At 38.6% G+C, this 21,618-nt stretch overlaps 1 protein-coding gene across 9 annotated transcripts in view; it reads left to right on the forward strand.

Moving 5' to 3' along the window:
* GRIA3 (glutamate ionotropic receptor AMPA type subunit 3) overlaps positions 1 to 21,618 on the forward strand; it is a 346,637-nt gene that overhangs the window by 82,843 nt on the left and 242,176 nt on the right. For all 9 annotated transcript variants that reach the window (XR_004952901.1, XR_004952902.1, XR_004952903.1 and 6 more), the window contains exon 3: positions 5,289 to 5,528. Coding sequence is in view for 6 of the 9 variants with exons in the window: in XM_016136089.2 (XP_015991575.1) it covers positions 5,289 to 5,528 (240 nt within the window). In the remaining 3 variants the exon portion in view is untranslated. The remainder of the gene's footprint in view (positions 1 to 5,288; positions 5,529 to 21,618) is intronic.

Consider the following 21,618-nt stretch of genomic DNA (forward strand, 5'->3'; position numbering starts at 1 on the left):
TGCCATACTGTACATTAACAATACCTGTCTTGACCCTACAGACTTGGGGTCTATAAATAAAAGTGTGACAGCTGGCTTTAGCTTTGCTTTTCACTCACCATTGAAGGGAACGCTGCCGGGGAGCTACACTAGAGTCCCCAGGAATCCAGAATGTAGTCAAAAATGACATTTTCAATGAGAAAAACTTGATGTTTTGCTAGTGAGAAGAGATATAACAGGCACTCTTAGGAAGCAGACTATTAATATATTTTATACTGGGAAGGCACAGAGGCCCCAAGTGGAGACAACATTTTACCAGCAGGAAGGCAATATAAAGGGAGGGGAAGAATCATAGAGCAACGGCACAATCTCAAACCAAATTATCAGCGTCTTTCTTGACCCATTACTACCCAGTAAAAAGAATTGGAAAGATCACTAAAGAACTCCATAGAGAAGAGGAAAGAAAAGAGAAGCTGTGAGGTTACTGTAGGAGGGTAACCTGATTGGATTAACAGAAGACAAAATATGCTAAAAAGAGCTGGCAAGTGGAAAGAAACAAAAAGAACTATTTAGTTGCCAAGTTATGTGGTAGGCACTATGCTACATATTTTCAATGTACCATTTTATTTACTGCTCACCTTGTGAAAATAACCAAAAGCAACATTTATAACTAAGACATTTTTTATTTTACTTATTTATTATTATCTTTTCCCCTCATTAGTATATAAGTTCCAAGAGGACAGAATCTTTTTTCTCTCCTGTATCTCTCAGTACCTATTACAGTCCCTGGCATATAGCAGATGCTCAATAAATACTTATGTGAATAAATAGCTAGCATTATCTATTATGACCCAGGCACTATTATAGATAGTACCCATGAATGAACTCATTTTTACTTTCACAACCTATGCTGAGATAGGCACTATTTTTGGCACTATTCGTGGCACTGTTATCCCAGTTTCACAGATTAAGAAACTGGGTCAGAAGCACAGAGATGGTAAGTAACTTGCCTTATAATTAATTGATGGATTCAGGACTTCAACCTATACGGTCTAACTCCAGAAACTTCCTGCATAAGTATTATTTTATACTGAGGCTCAGAGAGGTTAAGTAACTTGCACAAAATCATGCAGCTTAAAACTGGAGAGCCCTGTACTGTTGCCTTTTCCTATGCACTTCAAGACCTCATAAGATTAACAAAGTAAATATTTCTTACAGCATCATTTTACCAAGGACTAGTCTTCTGAGATAAAGAAATGGATGAGGTTCATTAAGGGTTCAGATACAGGTAACAGACATTGTCCAAAAGAATCATGAGTCCCAAAAAATTACCAATCTGCCACCTGATTTCATTGTTGGTATTTGGGATGAGAAAGGTGAGAGAAGAAGCCAACAGATGAGTCATGGGAAACACCTGGTGGAACAATCTATGCTGCGAGCTAGCCATGCAGATTAAGTCACTTTCATGCTAGGCAAATTTTGACCCATGCTGCCCTAGATAGTTCTGGAATAGGTATGCTGTAGAGATATTGATAAAGTGGCTGGTTCATAATTCATTCTGTGACCTTGTGCAAGACACTTCCTCTATTAGTGTCACAGTTGGTTTTTTTTTATTTTTTTTCAACGATAGGAAGGCTTCAGTGGAACTCTATTGAATCAGAAGAGCTCCACTTTATCTTTTATATATTGAACTTTTCCACATGAAATTTCATTTGGAGAATGGATTTCACATTAAAACTATGCTGGAAAAGACACTGAATAAAATAGTTTTTAAGTTCCTTCTAGCTCAAACATTCTAAGAAGCTAAAACATAGACATTGTCTTTTGAGTCAGCTCAGTGTTCCATTCAGCCTTACTTTCTGCAGCCAGGAATGGGCCCAAGAATCCACTGTGAGAAAAGGCTGTCCTTACATGGCAGTTGCCTTCCTCACTGGGCCTTCTACTAACTTTCCTTATCTTCCTCACTGGGCCTTCTACTAACATTCCTTGTATATATTGAGGTAGAACAAGAGTAGCTGCACAATGGCATTTGCAGGGCAGCTGCTTCTCTGTGTTATATGAAAAGAATAGAACATTTACTGATTTTTTCCTAACACTCTTCTTGTTGATTTCTACCACTGTGTGTCTGCCTGTCAGATCACAATAGTTTAGTGTTCCCTGAGGGACCTAAATCCCTTCCTCTAAGCTTAGTTTGGATTTTTTTTATTTTCACTGGATTCCCTAACACCGGCTCACTCATACATTTTTATAATGTCTTCCTTTGTTTTATTCTGCTTATCATCATACATAGGCTTAAAGATTTCACTGGATGTTCCTTCCTGGAGTCTGGGTTTCACCTCTACAATATGATTTACTTCTTACGAAGTTTTAAAACAAGCCAAAAGTTTTTTTATTGTTTGGGTGTGTGTGCGTGTGTTTGTATATTTTTTAAAAACCAAAGTAATGATAAATGTAAAATTCAGTATAGCAGTTACCTTGGAGGGAGGGAGGGACCAATTTAGGAAGATAGAATAGAGGAGGAAGATATAGGTAAAAATAAGTTATCAGTAATGTTATAGTTCTTGGGTTGGGTAATGGTTTAATGGGTATTTGTTGTGTTTTAAATAAATAAATAAATAAATGCAATCAATAAAATGTGAAGTTAGTAAGGATTAATTAATTCTGCACCTCTGAGGTTCAAAAACAATGATTACAAGAGCAATAAAAGATTTTATTATTAACTGGAATCTTACCACCATAACATATTTACTTTTATATTTGGTTTCCTTCCAATGTATCGAGGGTTTTTTGAAACTCAAAATGAATCATAATTATAGTTTTGCCTCTCTCAGAATTTATTTTCCTCTCAATTATTGCACATAATTTAGCCAGGTTAGAGCTCTCCTCATTAAAAATATGTTGCATTTCCCCCATGAGGATATTTTTCTATAGTGTTCATGTGTCCTCATCTTTCTCTTGGGCCTTGCATGCTAGTTGGTATGAATCTAAGAATTACTGGCTACCTCCTGCATCATTTTGGGTGACGAGCCATGATTGCTCATTCCAATCTTTCAGCCCCATGACCATTAATAATGATGAGTTCTTTCTAGGGTTGCCAGATAAAATTCAGGATCCTCAGTTAAATTTGAATTCCAAATAAACAACAAATAATTTTTAATATATCTATAAATTTGAGGCATACTTATATTAAAAATAATTTATCTGAAATTCAAATTTAATTGGACATTCTATATTTTTATTTGCTAAACCTGAAAATTCTATCTCATTCAGGCCAATAATTATTCTTTAACGTAATTGTTGTTTTGGTGACTGTGAGTTTTGGAGTCAGATTGACTCAGATTCAAATCCTGGCTCTTCCACTCAAGAGAGAACATTTTTTGTCTCAGATTTCTTATCTGTTAAATAGAAATAAAAGTAATACCTCATGAGAGTGTCGTGAATATTAAATGAGGTTATATTTGTATAGTACTTAACACAGTGCCTGGTACCTACTAAGCACTCAATGGTGATTATTATCAATTTTATACAGAACATTATGTGCACTGGCCAAGATTTGACCTGGTACTACAAAATTCTCCATTTACAAGATTAATTTAAGAATGGAACTCTCCTTATTATCTCCCTTGGTGATGAACAAGGCAAAATGGAATCTAGCCACTTCCTTTTTGTTTATCAATACTCCTTTGGCCTCCTGTCATGAAGTAATCCAGATTCATCCTTTAGTTGGCTTCCTCCTTTTAATATAAAGACTTTTTTGTGCATGTGTTTAGGGGTCACTTCAAATTTTCCTCAAGTTGAAGGTTACTATCTTCTCTGCTGGAGATACTTAAATCACTGATAATTACTTTTGAAATGCTACCTTCAAGCCAATGACTAATGAGTTTGGCTGATAAAAGAGAGCATCTCTAATCAACATAAGTTTGAATAGAATACATGAAAAACAAGATACCATAGATACTGATAACTCTAAGACTCACAATGGGTAAAAAATGAATTAAATTGATTTTCCACTTGACTTTGTTCTATTTCAAAGCCTTCCTTCTTTTTGGTGTCCAATGCCTTCACTGTTTCCTCTCTCAGGGAGGACTCCAGACCCTTTATATTCTCTTCTTTGACCTACCCATCCCCATCAAAACTTACCCATGTGCTTTACCATTCTTCTTGTCCTCTAATCAAATATATTAATTCATCTTAACATACTAATTACTTCGAAGGGTTCTATTTAATCCACCTCCCAAACTGTAGACATTTTTTCAACGCCCTAAACCTGAAGAAGTAAGCTAGCAGTGACTTCCTAGCATATAAGGGAGACCATGCAGAACCCCTTAAATCATACCACATTATCAGCTGTCTGTTCTGTCTGCTTTGCATGAATAGAAGGAAGCAGTAGTGCAGATAATCTACAGATTATTTCTGCTTGGTTTGAGAATACACCACACAGTGTCGTTGTAGTTGATTCACTTTGCTAATTATGCTCTACTTAAGCTAATATAGAACACATTTTTTAAGGTCATCTGGGCAAGAAGAGGGAAGAAGTGGTGCTTTGACCCACTTTGAAATGAAGTAAAACTGACCACATTTATGAGGAAGGTGTGAAAGTTCTATATTTGGGCTAATAGATCTAGAAAATAAATGTAAAGAATCAAGATAGAATTTCATCAATTACACATGGTCAGAATAGGCCCATCTACCCCATGTGTCTCAGTGAGCACTTAAAGGCCAGTCTTTCCAGTTACCTGTCCAGAATCTGAAGTCCTCTATATTAGTAGCCTACATTAAGGGTGTTAGCCAAAACATAACTATGGTTAAAGCATTATGTAACCTAAGAGGACTAACATATTTCCTAGCAAACACATTAGCAGTTTTTCTGACTAAATCATCAGTCCTTATTGTCACTTAGTAGAAAATGCAATGAAATGGTAAGGCACAAGACAGTTATACCTTAATGGAGGTGTGGGTAGCTATAGTGGAAGTATGAGAACACCAAATGCCTAAGAGGTGAGCAGGTAGGGTTGCTGAAAGAGGGTAAGACAATCTTCTCCTCTTTCCTTTGCACTTTTTTTTTAGTTTCCTACTCATGGTAGACATAGAGAATGTACAACTGTATCAAATAAAACTTTTGCTTCCTCCTCTTCTGCTGCTGGGAAACTGGGCTTTTAAGGGATTCTAGAGATTTCAGAGATCTTGGTTTTCTTTTGAGGCATGTCATTTAGAGCCAAAGGCTAACTATACATTGTATTTTCAATGTTATAAGCTGAAGCAAGGGACCAAGGGGTTTTTGTAATTTCTTTCTCTTTTTCTCATTCCAGTCTGCTCCCAGTTCTCAAGAGGGGTGTATGCCATCTTTGGATTCTATGACAAGATGTCAATGAACACTCTGACCTCCTTCTGTGGGGCCCTGCACACATCCTTTGTCACCCCCAGCTTCCCTACTGATGCAGATGTGCAGTTTGTTATCCAAATGCGTCCAGCCTTGAAGGGCGCTATTCTAAGTCTTCTGGGTCACTACAAGTGGGAGAAGTTTGTATACCTCTATGACACAGAAAGAGGTAAGAAGAAGCATGTGCTTTCCTCTTTGAATATTCATGTAAGAGTAGTATTTAACCTTCCTCAACTCATGTTTGTTCCCTTCTCTTCTAATAAACAAAATCTAATACTCTTTTAAAATTGTATTTAATATTCAAAATGAATTGAAGAGTAAGACCGAAAAATCAAAGCAATGGTAATTTTAGAGTCTAATTTTTCAAACTATACATGCCCTCCTACCCCTACCTTGAAAAACGGTTTGGGATACCCACCTGGTCGAGTCACCGTTGTTGAAAAAGAGCACTCACTATTTTTCTAATAGTGAGATAATATATTGAGTACACATTGTATTGAAACCGTCTCAGAAATTAAGGGTCTGATCTTATATAGTATACAATTAGGTATATACATCATAATTTAACTTAACGGACCCCTCTACAACTCAGTTATCTTTGAGGGGCTTCTTAGTAAAATCAGGGGATTCTATCACCATGAAATTCCAAAAGATGATGTTACTTTGTTTATTTGTCTGTAACCCTGGTTATAAACTGGGAATAGTTCTCTTTGACTCAGGGTTTTATGACTCTGAGAAGGAAAGAGGAAATGGAAGGCCTGCCTGCCTGCAGGGGTCCCTGGAAAGGATGTCCTTCTAGGTAACTTACTTGAAGGCCCATTTTGTTTTGAGGAATCCAGAGTACTCTTCAGTTCACTGTCATTTTGATGTGTCATCAAGCCCTGCCTGGAAGTGCTAAGGCCTGTATTTTCCTATAGGATTTATCTCAAAAATATTATCAAATTTCATGAACCTAAAGCAGGATACCAGAGTTATACTCCAAATTCTGCCACTAATTAATGACTTCCTTTTTATTCCCTTTGTCTGGGTCCGACCTTGACCAATATTGAAGCTCTCTTGGCCTTGGTCTCTTCACCAAAGGTGTATCCTTTCTTAATGTAATCGTTTATGACTTTTTTGAGATAGTATACCAGACAAGGGACACTTTGTATCTTGCTACTAATTCTCACTTATAAATTATCAGTCAGTCAACCAATTCTATAAACTGTTATCAGTCCCCAAAGGTATATTCGAACCTTGTGAAAGATGCTTACATAATATAGTTCTGATGGGGGTAAACAGAAAAGGATGTTCATGAAACAATTCATGAACAACACAAAACAGTGTCAAATTGAGTGCTACACTACAGACTCTGGCTGCTGTAAGAATTTTGAAAAGGTAGCACTCCAGGAAAGCAGAGTTTTCAGAAAAGGCCAGTGATAGGAACTTGAAGGATATGTAAGTTGTGGATGGCAAGAGGAGAAAGAGAAGGGGTTTTGAAAAGAGGAAAAGAACATGAGCAAAGGGTGGAATCAGGAAGGAGTGCTGTATATTCCTGCATAACCTTGCCTGACTAGGTATGGTACTAGGTAGAGTCTGAACATTATACAATTTGCTAAATTTTAATGTATTTCATTTCTTTCAAACGCTAAGGATGGATTTACCTATTTCCACGTACTGTATATAGTATAATCTAGTGCATAACAATCTAATTTTCAGAACTAAAATTTGTAAATCAGATAGCTTCTCTCCTGAAACTGTTTTCCAACTAAATATCAGTTCTACTAATACTGTAACCCCTCTCATTTATTCAAAAGCAGGAAATAGATTAATGTTTTTCTTCTCATCTCCCACGACCTTTCTTTCTTCATTAGCTGTTTATCACAGGAAAGGAATCATCAAAAGTCCAACTATGTCTCTTTCTTATCCCTGCTTCCCTTTTCAAATCATCTTGGTAAATATTTTACACAATTCTGTGGCCTTGGAGCCAAAAAAAAAAACCTTCCTGACTCATGCATGTCCATATTGTTTTTCCTTTATAGCCATTTAGCTGGTGGGATGAAATCTGTTCTGTTTAATAAACACTTTCCATAAACTTGTATACTAATTTCCCCCTTAGAAAGCCTTTTTGAAACACTGCACCATGACCCTATTCTAAACTTTTCAATGGTTTCTATTGCCCACATTGAAAAAGAAGGTAGTCTATTCTTCAAGGTGCAGCATAATTGTGCCTCAACCAACTAACAAACTTCTTGTCCCAATATTACCTAATGAGAACCTTCCACTTCAGGCAGCTTCCATTTTTCACTATTGCCCAAATGTGCCAGAACTGTGCTTGCTTTAGCAACTTAACTTCTATTACAACCTGGAATTCTTTCCTTCCTCTTGAATATGAAAATTCTACTTATCTTTCTATTTTTCAAAATCTACTTCAAGCTCTTTCTCCCCAAGGTAGACTTCCCTGACTACTTCAGCTCACAATGATTCATTCATTCATTCATTCATTCATTCATTCAGTAGGTTCTAGTGTTAAAATGATGAACAAGATAGACATTATCCTTGCTGTTATAAAGCTTACATTCTAATTAAGGAGATAGAAAAAAGTAAACTAACAAATTAAATAATTACACACTTAGGTAAGGTTCTATGAAGGGAACAAAGTGATACTAATGGATAGAACCTAATTTTACAAGGATTCTCAGTGACAGTCTCATTGAAGAGGAGCAATTAAACTGAGAAATAAAGATTAGAAGAAGATATCATTTGAAGAATAGAGGAAAAGAGTTTCAAGCTGTGGAAATAGCAAATGCAAAGACCTTGTGGCAGGAAACAGCTTGGCATGTTTGAGGAACTGAAGGAAGACAAGCGTAGCTAAAGGGTAGTGATGATGTTGATAGTGGCCTGAGATGAGACTTTAGAGGTAGGCAGGAGCCAGATCATAGCCATAGAATATGAACAGGAGCCATGGTAAGGAGTATGAATTTTATTCTCACAACAATGAGAAGTCATTTGAGGATTCTGAGCAGGGAAGTCACATGATCTCATATAAGTTTCAGTAGAAGATGGAGTGCAGTGAAAGAGTGAGGGAAGAGAAACCAATTAAAGAGCCATTTTGGTCATCTAGGTGAGAAATGATGGCAGCTTAGACTAGGCTAGAGATGGAGAAGAGTAGAGTTAGATACATTTTGGACACAGAACTTTGGGACAGATTGAATATGGAATGTGAAAGAGAGGAAACTTTGGCTTAAGAGATGGAGTAAGATAATGATCTTATTTACTGAAGTGGCTAGAGAGGAGGGAACCAGTTTTAAGGAGCAAAGATCTTGCCTACTTCTGAACCCCCATAGAACACTTTTGTCCATGTCATTCGTTTAGCACTTACATAACTGCTTTCCATTATTATTTCACTGGGTCTGTTACATACCTTCAGAAGCCCTTCTTTCCAGTGTGATAATCAATTCATTGGCCCCTAAATTTATACTTTGTGCCCAGCCTGGTATATAGTACAGGTATAGATATATAATTAGTATTTTCCCAAATTCATTATTGATTCATCAAGAATAAGCCAGTGTCATTTTTTTCAATGATGGGCTAAAAGAAGGAGAGAAACAAAGGGGGAAGTGGGAAGAAGGGAAAGGAGGGAGAGAAGGAGGGAAAAGGAGTGACAGAGGGGGGTGGAGAGAGAGAGAGAGAGAGAGAGAGAGAGAGAGAGAGAGAGAGAAAGCAAAAACAGAGAAAGAAAACCTAGTTTATAAATCAAATCATGTGGTACAGTGCTTTAAAATATTCAATATAATTTTTTATAACTAAGGATATAAAGAAGAGAACACATATAGACTGGTAGAAGGGGCAGAGACTTGAAACAGGTTGGCCCCACAACCAAGTGTGGTGACTGAACATCGGGAGGGACATCTCAACTCTGGAGATCCCCTCAGAGGAAAGAGGGGCTCCAGCCCCACACTGGGCTACCAAGGCCAGAGTTCCAGTGCAGTGAAAAGAAGTACCCACAAAATCTGGCTGTGAAAAACAGTGGATATTCTGACTGTTCAAGTGAGATGGAAGTCTGCTGGAAACCCAAACATACCTTTAAAGGGCCCACATATAGAATTACTTGCTCACAGGTTCTCACCCTGGGCTCTGGCAGAGGGACAGCAGCTCTAGAAATGCCGGAGAAATACACGGAACAACTAAGTTGTGTGGCTTTGGGCAAGGGATAGAAGGATAGCTGCCATTGTCCCTTTGTTGACACCTCCTCCTGCGAAGCCTACAGGGTGTGCCATCTTGGTTGTGTCTAGCCATCCCCCAACATGGCCAAATCTGAATCTGCATTGGCCTAGTGAGATCCACTCACTGTACCGTGGTGATTCCCTGAAACCCTGCCCCACCCAACTCATAATTGCTAGGGACATTTGCATGACTGGGTAACCAGCCTAAACCTGTGCTTTTGGCAGGAGGCTCCTTCAGCAGCAGTTAACAGACTTTGACTCACACGCTTATGGAGACATTTTTGGTAGTGGGCATCCAGCCAGTCCCAGCGTGAGCTGCAGCAATTCTTAAACAAATCTCAGGAGTCTGTGGGCCTAAGGCAGGCAGTGGTTGGCCTCGGTATGATCTAGGACTTTTGTGAGTAGACACAGGCTCAACACTGGCACCAAATCTGAAAATGCATTAAGCTAGGTAACGAGATTTACTTCACCCTGAGGACTCCCTAGGACCCCATTCCACATAGCTTGAGTACCGCCTGAGGCTGCTTCAGTTGCTGAATATTACATACAGTTGGCAGGCAGCCTCAGCCCTTGGGGTGCCCTGGGCCCTTTGCCTGGCTTCCCCAGACTCAGTAAATGTGGCAGCCGGCCTAGGTTCATAGCATGGCCTCTCACACATACCTCCAAGTCCAGTACAGTCAGCTAGCAACTGCAAAAAGCTTTGTAGCTCCTACCAGGTAGCCCTGGGTGGGTCGTAAGCAGCAGCTGACGTTGGCCAGCATGGCAGCTCCTCCTAAAGGGCCCCAAACTAACAGACCCAGGGGCTCACATCAGATAACATCAGAGCACCACCAGATTAGCCCAACAAGCAGCACAAAGGCTGGTCTCAATAAGCACACAACCCCACTGGGGTGAATATAACTCTGTGGGGTCGGCCCTTTCATAGCAGCTTATAGACTGATGGAGTGGCCAATCTTCATTGCCAGTCAGCCTGAGAGTGAATCTCATGCACTGACATGCCAACAGCAATCAAGGCTCAACTACAACAGGAGAGCACACACAATCTACACAAGGGACACTCCTGGGGCACCCAGTGTAGGTGATCAGGAAGACTACACCACTGGGCCACATAGGGTACCTACTACATAAGGCCACCCTGCCAAGACTGAGAGATGTAGTATATCTGCCTAATACATAGAAACAAACACAGAGAGACAGCCAAAATGAGGCAATGAAGCAAAATGACCCAAATGAAAGAACAGGAGAAAACTACAGAAAAAGAACCAAAAGAAGTGGACTCAAGCAACCTACCAGAGACAGAAATAAAAACACTGGTTTTAAGGGTGCTCCATGAAGAATAGATTATCTCAGTGAGAACTTCAACAATGAGATAGTAAACATAAAAAAACATAAGAACCATAAAAAAGGACAATATAAGAAATGAACAATATAATTACTAAAATAAAGAATATACTAGAAGGAATCAACGGTAGATTAGATGAAGCAGAGAATCAAACTAACTATTTGGAAAAGGTAGGAGAAAACATCCAATCAGAACACCACCAACAAAATTAACCAAAACAAAGGATTCTGGAAAAAATGGCATAGATGATAGAGGCTTCGTTTATTCCTCTTCCAAACAAAATTAAAGTTGTGACAGAAGCTCGGAGCAAACAACAAGCAAAGTCACCTGGGATCTAGATGAACAGAAGCACTATAACTAGGGAGGGGAATAATTCTTAAATAATATGTTGTTTAATCTTCATGTATTTGTGGCTCTTCCCACTTTCTTTTTACGGTTGACCTCTAGTTTAAAAGCATTATGATCAGAGAATAAGGTTGTATGATTTCAAACATTTTATATTTTTTGAGGCTATCTGTGTGTCCCAGTATGTGGTTAATCCTTGACAATGTTCTATGTACACTAGATAAGAAGGTATAGGCAGCTGTTCTGGGATGGAAGGCTCTGTAAATGTCAATTATCTCCAGTTGGTTGAATGTATCATTTAAGGATATTATGTCCTTATTGATTTTCTGTTTGGATGATTGGTCCATATTTGACAGCAGGGTATTTAGTTCCCCTACTATATAGTGTTTTAGTCTGTTTCTCTGTTTAGTTCTGTTAGTAATTGCTTTATATGTTTTGGGCTCTCTGATTGGGAGCATCGATATTAATAAGTGTTACACCTTCTTGTTGCACTATTCCCTTTGCCATTATGAAGTGTCCCTCAGTATCTTTCTTTACCTTTTTTTATTTTGAATTATATTTCATTCAATATTAGTACCATTGCTCCTGCTTTTGTCTGAATGCCATTTGCCTAAAATATCTTTTTCCACCCTTTCACTTTGAGTCTATAGTTGTCTTTGGGGCTGAGATCTGTCTCGTGGAGGCGGCATATTGGTTGGGTTTTGTTTTTTGATCCATTCTGAAACTCTGAAACTCTGTGCCTTTTTATCTGTGAGTTCAGTCCATTTACATTTAGGGTTATTATTGAAATATGAGGTCTTCTTATAACCATTTTATCTTTTGCTTTCTGGTAGCTTGGTGTTTACATTGCTTCCTTGTCTTTGTGTTTCTGTTTTCCTTATTTTGGTTGAGTTTTGTGTATTTTCCCTCTATTCTTTCTTGTTTAATGTTTTATACTTCAGTTCTGAATCTTTGGCATGTGGTTACCTTACAAGTATGTAAAGGATAATGACATATATACAGTCATCTATTTTCTTCTGCATGTGCCTTATCTCCATTCTTCTATGCGAATTTAGATCTTTGAATCCTCCCTCTTTTTAGTCATCGTTGTCTCAATTTGTCCCTATTTATGCTGAATGTCCATTACTCTCTTGCTATAGCAAATTTCTTATTTAAGCTTATAATGCCCTGTTCGTAGTAAGGGTTGCCCTACTATGCTTTTATCAGACTGCTAGCCACCTTACTCCTAATTATGTGTTTTTTGTCATTTTGTTTTATGTGAGCTGACCCTTTTCAGTATTTCCTGTAATGCAGGCCTCATAGTGCAGAATTCCCTCAGTTTGTGTATGTCTTGATAGGTCTTATTTCTCCTTCATATTAAAAGGATAGCTTTGCTGGATCCATTATTCTTGGCTGGTAGTTCCTTTCATTGAATAGTTTGAATATTAGATTCTACTCCTTTTTTTGCTTATAAGGTTTGTGCTGAGAAGTCCAACATAATATAATGGGTTTTCCTTTATAGGTTATCATCTTCTTTTCTCTGGCTCCCCTGAGAATTCTGTCGATTCCTTTTCCCAAGCTTGCTATTTTATTTTTCAACTCTTGTAGTGTGTTCTTTATCTCCAGAAGTTCTATTTGGTTTTTTTTTTGAGGGTTTCAGTCTCCTTGCTAAAGAACTCATTCTGTTCATCTAGTTGTTTTATCATATCCTGGAATTGTTGACATGAATCATTTCGGATCTCACTGAGTTTTTTCACAAGTACCATCCTGAATTCTCTGTCATGTAAGTCACATATTTCTATGTCCGTAGCTTATTTTCTATAGATTTGTCTCTTTCTTTCTGAGATGCCTTATCACTTTGGTTGTTCATGGTATTTCGTGAACTTTTTCTCCACCTCAGCATTAATGGAAGTGTATTTTACTGTTTTTCCAGGAAGATTTATTATATAAAGGTCTCTCTATAGCCTGTTGCAAAGAAGACATTTTTCTTTTGGTTTCCAGTAAGTGGCTTCTAAGCCTCTTGGATCCGTGCTTTATATAAAGTCTTAATAATGCCTCTTTTTTTCTTATAGATGTTTAATCATGCTCGCTACCCTCAGTCTCAGTCCATTTCAGTGTTAGCAACAGTTTCGGTAGCATTTGCTTAGACTCCCCTGGAGCTCTGCGGTGTTCAGTCTTGGAGGATATGGAGGGAGGGGCTCACTGGGTTGGTGTATGTGGCCTGCGACTCAGCCTCAGTTTTTCAGCCGTGGCTGGTAAAAATCAACTGCTGTTTCTCTGCTGTCCCTGCTTCTCTTCTTTCTGCCCTGATGGCTGGGCACTCCTGTCAGCTGCGTGGAGCTCACGGTTCTCCAGGCAGGGCTTCTTTGGGAACTCGCTGTACCTTCTCTCCTCCCCCTCCTCTCACAGGGAACTCCATCTTCGAGAGGCAGCTTCTTTGTTTCTCACAAGCCACTGCTTGACACCCGGGGTTCTGTCCTGTGGTAGGTCTTATACACAGATCCCACACTCAGACATGCTGGTGTACAGTTTGGGTGTTTTTTGTTGAGTTTTAGATGTTCAGCTTATTGTTGTTTCAAGAGGAGAGATCTGGGACACCTCTCACCCTGCCATATTTCTGACATCACTCTACTGGATCTTGCATTTTGGTGTGGGAGGAAAATAATTAATCTACCTGCAATAGTCGAAGGTAGGAGGGGCTGAAGAGTGAGGCTGCCTGGTCCTGAGTGGCTGAGTGAAACAGAGGCAACACTATTGAAGACACCTCTTAAAGGGGCCATGTTGGTGAGTGGACTTTCATGGAGACCTACCTGCTTGCTCTGAGCACTGGCAGCAGGTCACCTCCACGGGGAGCACCAGGTACATACAGCGTGACATGGAGTTGTTGAAGTGAGGGCCAGAGATGAGGATCTCTCCTGGGCAGAAGTGCCAGCTGTATCTATTGTTCCTCTGTTGAGCCCTGGCCCCTTTCGGTGTGCAGATGCAATGCCACCATTACCGAGTCATCATCAATCTGGATAACAAAGATCACTCCAAGCAGAGAATTCCTTGAAACTCCACCTCCCTCGACTCACAGCCCTACCCTTGCCACATCCGGTTGTGTCCTTTGTGAGTCCTGTGCAACTTGCTGAGAAAACTACAAGACTCACACTGGTGGCAGCTGTCCTCATTTTCTGTTATGGTTTCTTGAGGCAACTATAAGCACAAAATCTGTGGATTGCCTGCTGAATCTTAACAGGTGGCCCTGGAGGGTCACAGGCTGGGGCTAAGTTTGGCCTGCAGCTGAACCCACTCAGAACAGTTTCTCTGGACACCTACTACACAAAACCACACTAAGACTTGGAGACTTAGGAGCTTTGTTTAATACATAGAAACAGACACAAAAAGGCAGCCAAAATGAAAAGACAAGGAAACAGAAACTGTATGAAGATGGAACAGAAATCCAGGAATAATGGAGTTGAGCAATCTAACAGATGTAGAATTCAAAACACTGGTTATAAAGATGTTCAATGAATTTAGGGGAAGTGTACATGAATTCAGTGAGAATTTTAACAAAGAAATAAAAACCATAAAAATTGAAATGAAAATTATAAAAGAGAACCAGTCGGAAATGAAGAACACACAACCTGAGATGATGAGTGAATTAGAGGGAATCAACAGAGCAAATAAAGAAGATCAAATCACTAATATAGAGGATGGGGAAGCAAGGACACTCAATCAGAATGGCAAGAAAAAAAAAGCCAAGACCATAATAATAATTTAAAGAGCCTATGGGACACAATTAAATGTAAAAATATCCATGTCATAGGGATACCTGAAGGAAAACAAGACATTGAAGAGCCGTTTGAAGAATAATGATGGAAAACTTCCCTAACCTGGTGAAGAAAATAGACATACAACCACAGGAAACTGAAAGGGGAGTCCCAAGAAAGAGGAACCCAAAGAGGCCTACACCAAGATACATCATCATTAAAATAACAAAGGTTAAAGACAAAGAGAGAATCTTAAAAGCAGAAAGAGAAATGAAGTTAGTTACCTACAAGGAAGCATTCATAAGACTGGCAGCTGATTTCTCAAAGGAACTATGCAGGACAGAAGGGCTTGGCACAAAATATTCAATGTAATGAAAGGCCAGGATCTTCAACCAAGAATACTTGATCTGGCAAAGCTATCATTTAGAATCAAAGGGTAGATAGAGAGCTTCCCAGACAAAAATAAGCTAAAAGAATTTATCAACACCAAGCCAGTACTACAGGAACAATTGGAGGGACGTTTTTAGGAAGAGAAAACGTATCAAAAACATGAATAAAGAATGGTACGGGGATCTTTTTTATAAACTATATAAATGTCTAACCAATGCATTATATACTTGAAATAAAATAAAATTTAAAAGGAATGATAATAACTACATTCCTATCAACAATTACCTCAAGTGGAAAAGAACTCAGTGCTCCAACCAAAAGGTAGAGCAGCTGAATGGATCACAAGACCCCTACATACACTGCCTAGAAGAGACTCACTTCAGATTGAAACATGCACACAGACTAAAAGAAAGGGGTTTTAAAAAGATATTGCCTTGATGGATCTATAAAGTATTGTGCTGAATTAAATAAGTCAGATAGAGGAAGACAAATATCACATGATTTTATGTACATGTGGAATTTAAAGAACAAAATAAACAGCAACAAAAATGAAAAGAATCTCATAGATACAGAGAATATTTTGAGGGCTACTAGATGGGAAGGAATTGGGGCAATGGTGAAAAAGGTCATAGGGATTAAGAAGTACAATTGGATAGTTACAAAATAGACATGGAGATATAAATTGCAGCATAAGAAAAATAATTACTAATGTTATAATAAATATCCAGGGGTGAGAGGGGTACTACATTTAGTGGAGTGATCACTTTATGAGTCTTATAGATCTCTAATCACTATGCTATACAACTACAACTAATATATTATTGTATGCCAACTATAATTGTAAAAGAATTCATTGAATTGTACAATGTAAATACAAGCAACTAATTTTCTATTATGTTTCAATAAAGCCAGAAAAACAAAGAATCCTAAATAATAAGGATAGTTTCAGAAGTCCCTAGAACAACATCATGCATACCAACACTCGCATCATAGGGGTACCAGAAGGAGAAGAGAGAGCAAGGAATTCAAAACCTAGTTGATAATATAATGATGGAAATTTTCCCTGGTGAAGGAAATAATATATACAAGCCCATAAAGTTCAGAGAGTCCCAAAGATGAACCCAAAGAGGCCCACACCAAGACTCATCATAATTAAAATGGCAACAATTAATGGCAAAGAGAGAATCTTAAAACCGGCAAGAGAGAAGCAGATGGTTACCTATGAGGGAGCTGCCATAGGAATGTCAGTTGTTTTCTAAGCAAGCCAGAAAAGATTGGCATGAAATATTCAAAGTGCTGAAAAGCAAAGACCTGCAACCAAGATTACTCTACCCAGCAAGGCTTTTAATTAAATTTGAAGGTGAAGTACCAAGCTTCCCAGACAGGAAAAAGTTAAAGGAATTCATTACCACCAAAACAATATTACAAGAAATGTTAAAGGTAGTTCTTTAAGAAGAAGAAGAAGGTGAGGGAAGAACATAAATATGAATAATAAAATGACAATAACTATGTACATATTAATAATCACTTTAAATGTAAATGTATTAAGTGTTCCCATCAAAAGACATGAGGTAGTTGAATGGATAAGAAAACAAGAACCTTGCATATGCTATCTACAATAGACTATCTTCAGATTGAAAGACTCAGACAAACTGAAAGTAAAAGGATGGAAAAAGATATTTCATGCAAATAGAAACAAAAAAAAGCTGAAGTAGCAATACTTATAGCAAACAAAAGAGACTTTAAACCAAAGGCTATAATAAGAGACAAAGAACTTTACATAATGATAAAAGGATCAAACCAACAAGAGGACATAACCCTAGTAAAAATTTATTCACTCAACATAGGAGCACCTACATGAAGCAAATGTAGACTAATATTAAGCAAATACTAACCAGCATAAAAGGAGAGATCAATAGTAATGCACTCATAGTAGGAGATTTTAACACTCCATTGACTCCAATGGACAAATCTTCAAGGAAACAAGGAAACAAGGAAACAGTGGCCTTAAGTGATATGCTAGACCAGATGGATTTCATTGACATTTTTAGAGTATTTCACCCCAAAGGAGCAGAATATAAATTCTTCTCAAGTGCACATGGAACATATTCTAAGACAGAAGGGGAGGGAGAAGAGAGAGAGAGAGAGAGGAGTAAAAAGCTGAAAAATGGATTAAACATTTGAGGTCATTTAAAAGATTTGTAGCATAATCAAAGTAATATTATCTCTGAAATTATGATACATTGAGTGAATTTCAAAGCTTTGTTGGCTATGCTTTCATTTCTGTCTGCAGCGAAAGGTCTGATTTATGTTCTCAAGTCATCACTTTTATTAGTTACCTAGTCACCATCTTGGTTCATTAATACAAAGTTGAAAATTATGTTCTTGGTGCTATTACCCCTTTTTTTAACCCAGGTCTCCTCACTATGGCACTATTCCCTTCCTGACAGGAGCAAAACCTCAGAAAATCTGACCCAACCTGCCTCTTCACCTCCCTAAAAACTTTCTTGACCAACATTTTTGTTCCACTGATTAATATTCTTTCTCTGCTAGTAAGAACAGCTCAGCTGACCAACTTATTCATGTTAATTAATCTATAGCTATTACCAACTTGAACTGTTAGTGCAACTAGGAAAGAAATTTCTAGTTAGGTAAGGACCTTCTGTGAAATAAAACTCTAGTCCAAAGAGAGGCCTTCTTATTCTGGGATCCCAGGCACCACAAATCCAATTTGGAGTTCCTTTGCCCACATACCTTCCTATATAGGAAGTCCTAAAGCCATGCCAGCAAGGTGGCCACCTCTTACAGTTTTCTATTAAACCTATCTTTTAGGTGCAAGTGACCCAGTTCTCTGTGGTGTTAACATTTCCCCTAGAACAGCAACATACTTGAGAACTGCAGCCAGACTCCCTCATGCACCTGACAACTCTCCTTGGCTTCAATGGGCACAGCCCACAGAGATGAAAGAATCTGGCCCATGCTGTGGCTCTCAGCTTAGATAATGAGATAATAACTCTAAGTGCCCTTTGAGGCAACTAGTCCCTACCTTCTTGCCAGTGTTCAATAAACTCCTGCTGTTTCCCATTCTCAATCTGAAACTTCCTACTCAGTTCCCAAGTAACTCTCTGAAAGTCGACAGCCTTCTAATAGACCTTTCTATTAGCTCTAGATGGTTGTGGTAGGAAAACGGGCAGTGGCAACAAGTAGCCCTTGAGTCAACAAGCAATTATTGGGCATTTCCGAGGGCTTGCCTGTGCTAGGCCACTGGTAGTATTTAAGAGAAGCAGAATTAGGTACTGCCTTTGAGGAGTTAATCCTGTTGCTGAAACAGTAATTTATCTCAGAGTCCTAGAAAAAAATAAATTTTTGCTCAACTGTTCTCTCATTTACCAATGACATTTGCATTCATTGAAGCAGGCACCTTGTGAAAAGATTAAAGTGTTGCTAGATAACTAGGAAGGTGGGAAAATGTTAGAGGATCCTAAAGAGTATAAGAAGTGAAAGGATTCCCCAAGACAAAGAGAAAAGAGCCTTTCTTCAGAAGACTTAACTTTTTCAGATTGGGTGAATTTTAACTCCGAGAGTCAAGCAGGGCTTCAGTTCCTCACACCTGCGTGCATTTATCACCTACTTATCACCTACTTATATAACCTAGCTTTGTCCTTTCCATCCAGTTCTACTTTCCCAAATAAAACACGGAATCTCTCTGTCTCTCCTCTCTCTGTGTCTCTCTACCTTTCTGTCTTTCACTCAGCCTCCCTCCTCCCTCCTTCCCTCCCTCCCTCCCTTCCTCCTATTTTCTACACACACACACACAAACACACAAACACATGTGTGTGCACCCCAATACCAATCAATGGCACAAAATCAACAAATGCCTGTTGTCATCATTTTATCATTTTAGTTATATAAGAACAGTTGCCACTGCTTAAGCACTTATTACGCTCTAGACCCTGAGTTTATGAATTATCACACTTCATCTTCATGGCATCCCTACGTCTTGACAACTGAGAAAGCCAAGGCATAAAAATGTTGAATGATGGGTCCTGTAGTCACACAGTTTAGTGTGTCAAAGTAATAAAACAGGATTTCAACTCAGGTCTGCCACATTCCAGTCTATGCATGCTGTTTGCTGGGCTGACATGCTGCCTCACACACTTCTAACATTTGAAAACTGCTATTACTTCTTCCCTTAGTCTTTCTTTCAGCCATTCTTCAAAGGACCTGATATCTAAACCCTTCCTATCCTTGTTGTCTTCCTGTGGATGCACTCTAGTTGTCAATTTCCTTCTTAAACCCTGATTCTACAAATAAACACAAGAGGTAATGGCCCCAGAGTCCCAAGGAACAAAATAGGAAGCAGGTAAAAACTCCAGATTAAGGGGCAGATGAACAGCAAAAGTAGTAAGTGCAGCCAGGCAGGTTGGTTTGCCCACAGTGCACATTCATGGTGTCCAATGGTGTGGATCTGACTCAGAGGTGAAGGGAACTCAGAGATTCCTCTCTAGGGCAGCAACAGTTTTCAGAGCACAGAAAGATCTGAATCTGTAGGTCCTCATCACTAAGGGACTATTTTGATTGGAGAAGAAGAAATCAAGGAGAGACCATGGCTACTTGGCAGGAACTTGGCAGGAGGTAGTAGGTACCTTGATTTTTTAAAAGACAAACTATCAATGGATTTTATTTTCCTCCTCCACTTTAAGAACTAATTAAAGGATATGTGAAGGTAACAGCTTCAATCCTAGTTATGTCTATTTGCTTTCTGGGAAAAGCAAAGCCAAGAGAGTTTTATTGATATTCAAGCTACTTTTTACATCTGAATAAATTTGGAAGGCGCAGAGAGGACATTATTCTATGAGTGACAGATACTAAATTCCCCTGTTTGAGCAGCGATAATTGGGGTTAACAGTACCTGAGACATTTGGTAGTTTCTGCAGCCTGCCTAATCTATTGCAAGGAGTCTTCAATTATGAAATATCTTGAGAGCCTGCACAATAATAATAGTAAATGACTATTTGGACTGGATTCTAAATAAGACTACATGTGTGTATAAAGAGAATTTTATTGAAAATGAAAATACTGAAGCCATCATATTGTTTAATACTTTGATTTGCACATCCTTGACTGCTTTGGGGCATAAAAAGAAAAATTGTTGAGTAATTTGTTGTCAGCTCTTTAAATAAATCATCTTTTAAACACTTTCTCTCCACAAAGGTTATTAGCTTTGTAGCTTGTTCCTGGAGTTGGATTGTCAGTGGGGGGCGGGGGGATCACGAGACAGTAAACTACCTTTTCAAAAGCTGAATTAATTACTGTGGAATTTATTCTCTCAGTAGCTTAACTTATTTTGCTGTAGCTCTCCAATGCTGCAGATTAAACTGCAGTGACTATTAATAAATGCTGTAATATTTTACAGCTGTCATGCAAAGCTGAAAAAAGGCTTTGCTGTGATTAGATCCTGTTTACTGTAATATTTCCAGCTCAGACTCAGAAAGGCAGTTTTCCTATAAAGTTATTTTCCATAAGTGAAATATTTCTTTATCAAATGACATGACTAATTTTAATGTATTGTTAACTCCTTGGTGGCAATGAATTCGAGGTTGAATTGACTTCACAGCCAGAGAAATATATTCCTCTCCAGAGACACATTAAACTAAAGTGTCAAATTTTATCTCTTGGGTTGTCCTTCACATTCAGAGATGGTGTCACTCCCGAGAAGAGGTGATTTGAGTAGTCACCCTTCCCTACAGAAGGATGAATCTGCACTGGTTTATCCACCTTCTTTTGCTTCATCCCTTGTGTGACCCACTGAATTGTTTGTCAAAATAGCTGGTCTGCATTTAGGGTAAGAATGACACTTCGGTAGGCTAGCTAGAAATTCCACTCCACTTCCTGAGTTAAATGGCATCAAATGAGCAAAAGAAACAGATCTGTAGCCTCCCCATCCCCCGACCACCACCACCATGCCTTAGCTGTTTGGAATGGTATTCACATCTCTGAAAAAAGGAGGTGGCCGGGTTGGTTGATTTTGCTCTGATCTTTCATTGCTTTTTGTGGGAGCTCCTTGAGGAATTAATTAACCCTCACCAAGCTGAATATCTAGTTTTCAATGAATTGGTGGTCCTTACACTATTAAGGGTTATCTGATGTGTTCTATAAATCCAGAATTGAGCCTAAGAGGTCCTTAAGAAGGCTCTTCTAAATTTCCTTTGAAAGAGACAGTGTAGTGTATACCTACAACTATGA

This window comes from Rousettus aegyptiacus, unplaced genomic scaffold, assembly GCF_014176215.1.
Source record: "Rousettus aegyptiacus isolate mRouAeg1 unplaced genomic scaffold, mRouAeg1.p scaffold_m13_p_9, whole genome shotgun sequence".
Classification (NCBI taxonomy): domain Eukaryota; kingdom Metazoa; phylum Chordata; class Mammalia; order Chiroptera; family Pteropodidae; genus Rousettus; species Rousettus aegyptiacus.